Genomic DNA, 11,355 nt, shown 5'->3' with positions numbered 1-11,355 from the left:
GACAAATTATTGGATTATAATGAGTTCATTGTAACCTGGAAATTGATGCATTGTAATGAGTTGATTTTAACCCACAAATGATTCGATTGTAATGAATTGATTTTAACCGACAAATTATTGGATTGTAAATAGAGGATTTTAACCCAGAAATTGATTAATTATAATAAGTTTATTGTAACGCACAAATTATGAGATTATAATGAGTTTATTGTAAACCACAAATTATTGGATTTTAATTAAATGATTGTAACCCACAAATTATTGGATTATAATTAGTTTATTGTTACCCAAAAATTATTGGATATTAATGAGAGGATTTTAACCCACAAATTATTGGACTATAATGAGTTTATTGTAAGTAACAAATTGTTGGATTGTAATGAAATAAATGTAACCCATAAATTATTAGATTTTAATGAGCCTATTGTAACCCAGAAATTATTGCATTATAATGAGTTTATTGTCCCCCGCAAATTATTGGGTTATAATAAGTTAATTTTAACCCACAATTTATTGGATTATAATTAGAGGATTGGAACCCACAAATTATTGGAATGTAGTGAATTGATTACAATCCAATAATTTGTGGGTTACAATAAACTCATTATAATCCAACAGTTTATCGGTTAAAATCTCTTCATTACAATCCGATAATTTGTGGGTTACAATATACTCATTGTAATCCAATAATTTTTTGGGTTACAATAAACTCATTAGAATCCAATAATTTGTGGGTTACAATAAACTCATTAGAATCCAATAATTTGTGGGTTACAATAAACTCATTATAATCCAATAATTTGTGGGTTACAATCCTGTCATAAGAATCCAACAAATTGGGGCTTATAATAAACTCATTATAATCCAGTAATTTGTTGGTTACAAAAAACTCATTGTAATCCAATAATTTGATGGTTAGAATCCTCTCATTACAATCCAATAATTTGAGGGTTAGAATCCTCTCATTACAATCCAATAATTTGTGGGTTACAATACACTCATTATAATCAAATAATTTGAGGGTTACAATTATTTCATTACAATCAAATAATTTGTGGGTGACAATATACTTCTTATAATCCAATAGTTTTTCGGTTACAATCTACTCGTTACAATCCAAAAAGTTGTGGGTTACAATATACCCTTTATAATCCAATAATTTGTGGGTTACAACTATTTCTTTGCAACCCGATAATTTGTTGGTTACAATAAACTCATTAAAACCCAATAATCTGTGGGTTACAATAAATTCATTACAATCCAATAATTTGTGGGTTACAGTCCTCTCATTACCATCCAATAATATTTGGGTTAGAATCCTCGCATTACAATCGAATAATTTGTGGGTTACATTAGACTGATTATAATCCAATAATCTGTGGGTTACAATTATTTCATTAAAATGCAATAATTTGTGGGTTACAATATATATATATTTTAATGCAATAATTTCTGGCTTGCAATAAACTCATTAAAATCCTATAATTAGTGGGTTACAATCGTCTCATTGCAATCCAATAATTTGTGGGTTACAACCCACTCATTAGAACCCAGTAATTTGTGGGTTACAATAAACCCATTACAATCCTATAATTGGTGGGTTACAATCGTCTCATTACAATCCAATAATTTGTGGGTTACAATCCACTCATTACAATCGAATCATTTGTAGGTTACAATCAACTCATTACAATCCATCAATTTTCGGGTTGCAATGAACTCATTATAATCCAATAATTTGTGGGTTACAATGCACTCATTACAATACAATAATTTGTGGGTTACAATTATTTCATTACAATCCAATAATTTGTGGGTTACAATATACTCATTATAATCCAATAATTTGTGGGTTACAGTAACCTCATTATAATCAATTAATTTGTGGCTTACAATCAGCTCATTACAATCATATAATTTGTGGGTTTAATCAATTCACTACATTCCAATTTTTTTTAATTTTTTTTAATTTTTTTTAAAATAATACTAGTGAGCAGCACTTCAGCAACAGATCTTGTCAACTTGCTTTATTTTCTCCGACCGGTTTCGTCTGATCATACAGACTTCATCAGGGAGTTTGAACAAGATACATAAAGGAACTTATTTTATATCTATTCTTTAGAGTACAAATCACGTTCCGACTAGGGTGTGAACAGCAAAAAACACCTACAAAATTGCGTGCAGGATATGACTAAAATCCTGCGAATGTGCAATGTATAATTTTGGGGCTCACGGATTTAACGTTAAATCCGTGAGCCCCAAAAAACGTTTACTTACATAGATGTGCTAACGTATTGGTAGATTTATAACTAACAATAGAACTAAGGTTCGGTAAATGCTTAAGAATAACTTTTTTGATTCCAACATGACTGCAGTTAAACGTGGATTTGAACACCACTGTCCTATGTCTAGATAACCGACCAGGCTTAGAGAACCATCTACTACTGTTACTATAGTTTATCTCCCTGAAAACGGGTAGTAAAAACCTAGCTGGATAACCCCGAAGGCGTAAGCGCTTCCAGAATAGTTGACGTGTGTCATCGAATGAGCGAAAAGTCGAGCTATTTCTGGCGTAACGCATGAGCTCGCCTTTGATAAAAGCTTTCTTGTTGCTAGCGGGGTGAAATGACTCATATGGTATATACAGATACTTGTTAAGCGGTTTCTGAAAAGTAGAGTATTGCAGTTTGTTTATGACAGAATCTTTGAAAAGTAGCAAGTCTAGAAAGGAAATCTTAGAATCGCTAATTTCGTAAGTTATCTTAATGCGTTCATCCTTAGTATTAATGGCACTGAGAAATTCAAGGAGGGTCTCCCGAGGGCCTTCCCAGATGACAAAAATATCATCGATAAAACGCTTGTAGAGGGTTAAATTTCGAGAATACAATTCAATAATATCCCTCTCGTGATAATACATAAAAGCGTTTGCGGCTGTAACCGCGAAGGGAGTACCCATGGCGATACCAAACGTTTGATGGTATATATCGCTACTAAATTCAGATTTAAGGAAATTATTTTCAAAGATTACACGAGTTAACTGAACCAAGAGAGGTGTTTGCGCTACCTTGCCCTCTCTAAGCAAGAGGTCAAGAGCAATAATTGCTTTCTTTGTGTCAATGTTTGGATAGAGTGATGACACATCCGCCGTAACAAGAAGGCAATTTGCGGGTAGCTCAACTTTCTCTAAACATTGGATCAGTTCACCCGAGTCACGCAAAACCGTAGGCATAGTGATGTTTGGTTTGACTAATTCGTCAACAAAAATACTAATGGGCCTAGTGATATAAGAGTGAGAAGCCGCGATAGGCCTCCCAGCTATAGGTGACTTATGAATCTTAGGAATAATATAAAATTTAGCAGGATCGATACTCCTAGGACTGTCGTCTAGGCTACGGAGGAACTTGAGAGAGTTGGGTGGTAAAAATCTAGAGTAACTATTTACAAGTTTATCTCTGGTCTCAATTACCTTTTGACGTCTAAATGTCCAGTCATCTTTTGTGACTTTAGCATACGATTTAGTGTCATTGAAGTGTTTAAGAGTCTCTTTTTCTACCCAGTCTGTGGATACGAGAGCAGGTCCGAGATTTTTGTCTGTGGCTAAGACGCGAACCGAGGGGTTTTCCTTGAGCTCGCGTAATCCTCTCCGTTCGCCAAACGTCAGATTGTTTGTCCAACGCGGCGGGGTCTGGTTAAAGGTCTCCAGTAGCTCTAGACGGATTTTATACAGGTTTTCTTCGAGGTCAGGATCTTCCCGAGGCGGATTCCATCCTGTTTTAACGTACAGTTTAGGATTGAAGTCCGGGTCATCAGGTTGATCAGCAAATTTGTAATGCAGACGGACGCTACGACAGAAATCCTGTATTTGATTGTCAAAAACACAAACGGCAGGCGGTCTAAGCGTAGGTTTAAATTTAAGACCTAAGCCAAGAGTTCGTAACTGCTCTGGGGTGAGAGTGACATTTGAAAGATTGTGAAATTCCAAATTCCGTGGTAAAAGGTCCAAACTCGGTTTTTTTGCCATTTTGTCAAGCCATTTAGAGTAACTGTCTCTCGCATCTATTTTACGACGCCGTTTCCGCGGCCTTTCCCGTTTTTTGATTTGTGGCGACGAGAAACAGAGGGAGAGCGGCTATCAGAAAACCTGACATTGGGTTTTTTGGGCTGTCTCCGCTGTTTAGATCGACTTCGTCTCCCTTGTGCACTTTTGGCTGCGGGCGAGGGGTTACGCGGGTTACGGGCATCCTGGCTCGAATCTTGACGGCGTTGTTGTTTCCGATTTCTGGAGCTTGATCTATTTTTACCACGGCTTTTGGAATTTTTTCGAGGCGGTGGAGCTGTATTTCCTGGCGGAGAAGCTGGGTTGACCTTAGAAACTTCCTGTCGCACGGCACGTTGCACCATGTCGCGGACAGACTGTTCGTTAATGGTAAATTAGGTATCCATTTGCTCTGTTCTTTTGGCCTCTTTAGAAGCCTTTTTAATGTTCTCCGCTACCCGTTTAGAAGCTCGTGTTGCGGCACACTCGAAATAGAAGCTGTCGGCAAAACATTTTGCCGACTTGACATATTCGTCTGCTTCGGTGTTAAGAGAAGAATCACTAGATTGAAAGGAATTCCTCCAGGTCTCAATAGCAGTGGAGACGCTCTTCTTCTCTTCAGCGCACCGTACTTTTGCTTGCTGTTCTTCAGTTTTTAGGGAGTCGATAGTGGCGTCTAGAAGCTTTAATTCAGCTTCTTTGGTGATGTTGTTGAATATTTCTTGAAGAGGCTGGGTATTACGGCCTTTAGCGGTTACACAGCGAATCTTCAAACCACTGGGTACCTTCCCGTTGCTCTTGTTGGATTCAAGTCTCTGTATGCGTTCCTGTAGACCATAAAGCTGATTTTCAGCCTCGATGAAGCTACGGACAAGATTTTTTAGCACGCGTTGAAAGTGGTCATCGATCCATATTTCGGATTCAGGTGATTCTTCGGCTGTTGTCGCTCGATGATCTTCTACGACCTCCTCACGCGCCTGACTTTGTCTATCTGTAGATTCTTGCCGTTTTTTAAGTTTTAAAGCACTTTTGGTCATCTTGAATCCAGAGCGATCTGAAGTGTTGCTGAACATATTGTGGCTTCTGCTAGCTGTGACTTAGACAATTTTTTTTAAAATAATACTAGTGAGCAGCACTTCAGCAACAGATCTTGTCAACTTGCTTTATTTTCTCCGACCGTTAAATCCGTGAGCCCCAAAATTATACATTGCACATTCGCAGGATTTTAGTCATATCCTGCACGCAATTTTGTAGGTGTTTTTTGCTGTTCACACCCTAGTCGGAACGTGATTTGTACTCTAAAGAATAGGTATAAAATAAGTTCCTTTATGTATCTTGTTCAAACTCCCTGATGAAGTCTGTATGATCAGACGAAACCGGTCGGAGAAAATAAAGCAAGTTGACAAGATCTGTTGCTGAAGTGCTGCTCACTAGTATTATTTTAAAAAAAATTGTCTAAGTCACAGCTAGCAGAAGCCACAATATGTTCAGCAACACTTCAGATCGCTCTGGATTCAAGATGACCAAAAGTGCTTTAAAACTTAAAAAACGGCAAGAATCTACAGATAGACAAAGTCAGGCGCGTGAGGAGGTCGTAGAAGATCATCGAGCGACAACAGCCGAAGAATCACCTGAATCCGAAATATGGATCGATGACCACTTTCAACGCGTGCTAAAAAATCTTGTCCGTAGCTTCATCGAGGCTGAAAATCAGCTTTATGGTCTACAGGAACGCATACAGAGACTTGAATCCAACAAGAGCAACGGGAAGGTACCCAGTGGTTTGAAGATTCGCTGTGTAACCGCTAAAGGCCGTAATACCCAGCCTCTTCAAGAAATATTCAACAACATCACCAAAGAAGCTGAATTAAAGCTTCTAGACGCCACTATCGACTCCCTAAAAACTGAAGAACAGCAAGCAAAAGTACGGTGCGCTGAAGAGAAGAAGAGCGTCTCCACTGCTATTGAGACCTGGAGGAATTCCTTTCAATCTAGTGATTCTTCTCTTAACACCGAAGCAGACGAATATGTCAAGTCGGCAAAATGTTTTGCCGACAGCTTCTATTTCGAGTGTGCCGCAACACGAGCTTCTAAACGGGTAGCGGAGAACATTAAAAAGGCTTCTAAAGAGGCCAAAAGAACAGAGCAAATGGATACCTAATTTACCATTAACGAACAGTCTGTCCGCGACATGGTGCAACGTGCCGTGCGACAGGAAGTTTCTAAGGTCAACCCAGCTTCTCCGCCAGGAAATACAGCTCCACCGCCTCGAAAAAATTCCAAAAGCCGTGGTAAAAATAGATCAAGCTCCAGAAATCGGAAACAACAACGCCGTCAAGATTCGAGCCAGGATGCCCGTAACCCGCGTAACCCCTCGCCCGCAGCCAAAAGTGCACAAGGGAGACGAAGTCGATCTAAACAGCGGAGACAGCCCAAAAAACCCAATGTCAGGTTTTCTGATAGCCGCTCTCCCTCTGTTTCTCGTCGCCACAAATCAAAAAACGGGAAAGGCCGCGGAAACGGCGTCGTAAAATAGATGCGAGAGACAGTTACTCTAAATGGCTTGACAAAATGGCAAAAAAACCGAGTTTGGACCTTTTACCACGGAATTTGGAATTTCACAATCTTTCAAATGTCACTCTCACCCCAGAGCAGTTACGAACTCTTGGCTTAGGTCTTAAATTTAAACCTACGCTTAGACCGCCTGCCGTTTGTGTTTTTGACAATCAAATACAGGATTTCTGTCGTAGCGTCCGTCTGCATTACAAATTTGCTGATCAACCTGATGACCCGGACTTCAATCCTAAACTGTACGTTAAAACAGGATGGAATCCGCCTCGGGAAGATCCTGACCTCGAAGAAAACCTGTATAAAATCCGTCTAGAGCTACTGGAGACCTTTAACCAGACCCCGCCGCGTTGGACAAACAATCTGACGTTTGGCGAACGGAGAGGATTACGCGAGCTCAAGGAAAACCCCTCGGTTCGCGTCTTAGCCACAGACAAAAATCTCGGACCTGCTCTCGTATCCACAGACTGGGTAGAAAAAGAGACTCTTAAACACTTCAATGACACTAAATCGTATGCTAAAGTCACAAAAGATGACTGGACATTTAGACGTCAAAAGGTAATTGAGACCAGAGATAAACTTGTAAATAGTTACTCTAGATTTTTACCACCCAACTCTCTCAAGTTCCTCCGTAGCCTAGACGACAGTCCTAGGAGTATCGATCCTGCTAAATTTTATATTATTCCTAAGATTCATAAGTCACCTATAGCTGGGAGGCCTATCGCGGCTTCTCACTCTTATATCACTAGGCCCATTAGTATTTTTGTTGACGAATTAGTCAAACCAAACATCACTATGCCTACGGTTTTGCGTGACTCGGGTGAACTGATCCAATGTTTAGAGAAAGTTGAGCTACCCGCAAATTGCCTTCTTGTTACGGCGGATGTGTCATCACTCTATCCAAACATTGACACAAAGAAAGCAATTATTGCTCTTGACCTCTTGCTTAGAGAGGGCAAGGTAGCGCAAACACCTCTCTTGGTTCAGTTAACTCGTGTAATCTTTGAAAATAATTTCCTTAAATCTGAATTTAGTAGCGATATATACCATCAAACGTTTGGTATCGCCATGGGTACTCCCTTCGCGGTTACAGCCGCAAACGCTTTTATGTATTATCACGAGAGGGATATTATTGAATTGTATTCTCGAAATTTAACCCTCTACAAGCGTTTTATCGATGATATTTTTGTCATCTGGGAAGGCCCTCGGGAGACCCTCCTTGAATTTCTCAGTGCCATTAATACTAAGGATGAACGCATTAAGATAACTTACGAAATTAGCGATTCTAAGATTTCCTTTCTAGACTTGCTACTTTTCAAAGATTCTGTCATAAACAAACTGCAATACTCTACTTTTCAGAAACCGCTTAACAAGTATCTGTATATACCATATGAGTCATTTCACCCCGCTAGCAACAAGAAAGCTTTTATCAAAGGCGAGCTCATGCGTTACGCCAGAAATAGCTCGACTTTTCGCTCATTCGATGACACACGTCAACTATTCTGGAAGCGCTTACGCCTTCGGGGTTATCCAGCTAGGTTTTTACTACCCGTTTTCAGGGAGATAAACTATAGTAACAGGAGTAGATGGTTCTCTAAGCCTGGTCGGTTATCTAGACATAGGACAGTGGTGTTCAATTCCACGTTTAACTGCAGTCATGTTGGAATCAAAAAAGTTATTCTTAAGCATTTACCGAACCTTAGTTCTATTGTTAGTTATAAATCTACCAATACGTTAGCACATCTATGTAAGTAAACGTTTTTTGGGGCTCACGGATTTAACGTTAAATCCGTGAGCCCCAAAATTATACATTGCACATTCGCAGGATTTTAGTCATATCCTGCACGCAATTTTGTAGGTGTTTTTTGCTGTTCACACCCTAGTCGGAACGTGATTTGTACTCTAAAGAATAGGTATAAAATAAGTTCCTTTATGTATCTTGTTCAAACTCCCTGATGAAGTCTGTATGATCAGACGAAACCGGTCGGAGAAAATAAAGCAAGTTGACAAGATCTGTTGCTGAAGTGCTGCTCACTAGTATTATTTTTAAAAAAATTAAAAAAAAATTTAAAAAATTGTTGGATTCTTATGAGAGGATTGTAACCCACAAAGTATTGGATTGTAATGAGTTTATTGTAACCCACAAATTATTGGATTATAATGAGTTTATTGTAACCCACAAATTGTTGGATTCTGATGAGTTTATTGTAACCCAAAAAATTATTGGATTACAATGAGTATATTGTAACCCACAAATTATTGGATTGTAATGAAGTGATTTTAACCGACAAACTATTGGATTATAATGAGTTTATTGTAACCCACAAATTATTGGATTGTAATGAGTTTATTGTATCCCAAAAAATTATTGGATTACAATGAGTATATTGTAACCCACAAATTATTGAATTCTAATGAAGTGATTGTAACCGACAAACTATTGGAATATAATGAGTTTATTGTAACCCACAAATTATTGGACTGTAATAAGAGGATTGTAACCCACAAGTTATTGTAATGAGAGGATTGTGACCCACAAATTATTGGATTATAATGAGTTTTTTTTAATCCACAAATTATTGGATTAAAATGAGTTTATTTTAACCCACTAATTATTGGATTGTAAAGAAATAATTGTGACCCGAAAATTATTGCATTAGAATGAGTTTATTGTAGCCCACAAATTATTGGATATTAAGGAGATGGTTCTAACCCACAAATTATTTTAATATAATGAGTGTATTGTATCCCACAAATTATTGAATGTAACCTTGAGCTGAATGTAACCTACAAATTATTGGATTATAATGAGTTTATTGTCACCCACAGGTTATTGGATTATAATGAGTTCTTTAAAACCCACAAATTATGGAATTGTAATAAGTTGATTGTAACTCACAAATTATGGGATTGTAATAAAATAATTTTAAACCAAAAATTATTGGATTATAATGAGTTTATTGTAACCCACAAATGATTGGATTGTAAGGAGTTTATATTAACCCACAATTTATTGGATTGTAATCAGAAGGTCTAACCGAGAAATTATTGGATTGTAAGGAGTGGATAATAACCCGCCAAATATTAGATTATAATGAGTTTATTGTAACCCAAAAATGGAAATGGATTGTAATAAAATAATTGTAAGCCGGAAATTATTGGATTATAATGAGGTTATTGTAACCCACAAATTATTGGATTATAATGAGGATATTGTAACCCACAAATGATCGGATTGTAATGAAATAATTGTAACCCACAAATTATTGGATTGTAATGAGTTTATTGTAGCCTGGAAATTAATGGATTTTAATGAGCTGATTTTAACCCACAAATTATTGGATTGTAATGAAATAATTGTAACCCAGAAATTATTTTATTATAATAAGTTTATTGTACCCCGCAAATTATTGGTTTATAATAAGTTTATTGTAACCCACAATTTATTGGATTGTAATTAGAGGATTGGAACCAACAAATTATTGGAATGTAATGGGTTGATTGAACCCACAAATTTTTGGATTGTAATGAGCTATTGTAAGCCACAAATTCATTGGTTACAATGAGGCAATTTTAACCCACAAATTACTGGATTATAATGAGTATATTGTAACCCACAAATTATTGGATTGTAATGAAATAATTGTAACCCACAAATGAATCGATTGTAATGAGTTGATTGTAACCCACAGATTATTGGATTGTAATGAGCTGATTGTAGCCAACAAATTATCAGATTATAATGAGTTTATTGTAACCCACAAATTATTGGTTTGTAATGAGAGGATTTTAACCCAGAAATTATTTGATTGTAATGAGTTTATTGTAACCCTAAAATTATTGGATTATAATGAGTTTATTGTAACCCACAAATCTTTGGATTGTAATGAGAGGATTTTAACCCAGAAATTATTGGATTGTAATGAGAGCATTGTAACCCAGAAATTATTTGATTATAATAAGTTTATTGTAATGCAGAAATTATGGGTTTATAAAGAGTTTATTGTAAGCCACAAATTATTGGATAGTAATGAAATAATTGTAACCCACAAATTATTTGATTATAATTAGCCTAGTGTGACCCACAAATGATAGGATTATAATGAGAGGATTTTACCCCACAAATTATTGGATTATAATGGCAGGATTGTAACTCACAAATTATTGGATTGTAATGAGAGGAGTTTATCTCAGAAATTACTTGATTGTAGTACGTTTTTTGTAACGCACAAAATATGGGATTATAATGAGTTTAATGTAAACCGCAAATTATTGGATTTTAATGAAATGATTGTAACCACTAATTATTGGATTATAATTAGTTTATTGTTACCCCAAATTTATTGGATTATAATGAGAGGATTTTAACCCACAAATTATTGGATTATAATGAGTTTATTGTAAGTAACAAATTGTTGGATTGTAATGAAATAAATGTAACCCACAAATTATTAGATTGTAATGAGCTTATTGTAACCCACAAATTATTGGATTGTAATGAAATAGTTTTAACTCAGAAATTATATGATTATAATGAGTTTATTGTACCCCGCAAATTATTGGGTTATAATAAGTTTATTGTAACTTACAATTTATGGGATTGTAATTAGAGGATTGGACCCCACAAATTATTGGAATGTAATGAGTTGATTCAACCCATAAATTATTGAATAATAATGAGTTTAATGTAACCCACTAATTACTTGATTGGAATTAGTTGATTGTAACCCACAAATTATTGGATTGTAATG

The 11,355-nt window shown here is 36.5% G+C and overlaps 2 protein-coding genes across 2 annotated transcripts; one reads left to right on the top strand and one right to left on the bottom strand.

Moving 5' to 3' along the window:
- Positions 1 to 2,269: 2,269 nt before the first annotated feature.
- Positions 2,270 to 4,021, bottom strand: LOC145498625 (uncharacterized). Its single transcript, XM_081478523.1, has one exon. The coding sequence runs from the start codon at positions 4,019 to 4,021 to the stop codon at positions 2,270 to 2,272; it is 1,752 nt and encodes a 583-aa protein (XP_081334649.1).
- Positions 4,022 to 6,607: 2,586 nt separating this feature from the next.
- Positions 6,608 to 8,359, top strand: LOC145498624 (uncharacterized). Its single transcript, XM_081478522.1, has one exon. It carries the CDS (start codon positions 6,608 to 6,610, stop codon positions 8,357 to 8,359), a length of 1,752 nt encoding a protein of 583 aa, XP_081334648.1.
- The last annotated feature ends 2,996 nt before the right edge of the window (positions 8,360 to 11,355 follow it).

Source organism: Orbicella franksi, chromosome 9 (genome assembly GCF_964199315.1).
Source record: "Orbicella franksi chromosome 9, jaOrbFran1.1, whole genome shotgun sequence".
In the NCBI taxonomy this organism is placed as follows: Eukaryota; Metazoa; Cnidaria; class Anthozoa; order Scleractinia; family Merulinidae; genus Orbicella; species Orbicella franksi.
The sequence above is the reverse complement of the archived record's forward strand: the minus strand, read 5'-3'. Positions and strand labels throughout refer to the sequence as shown.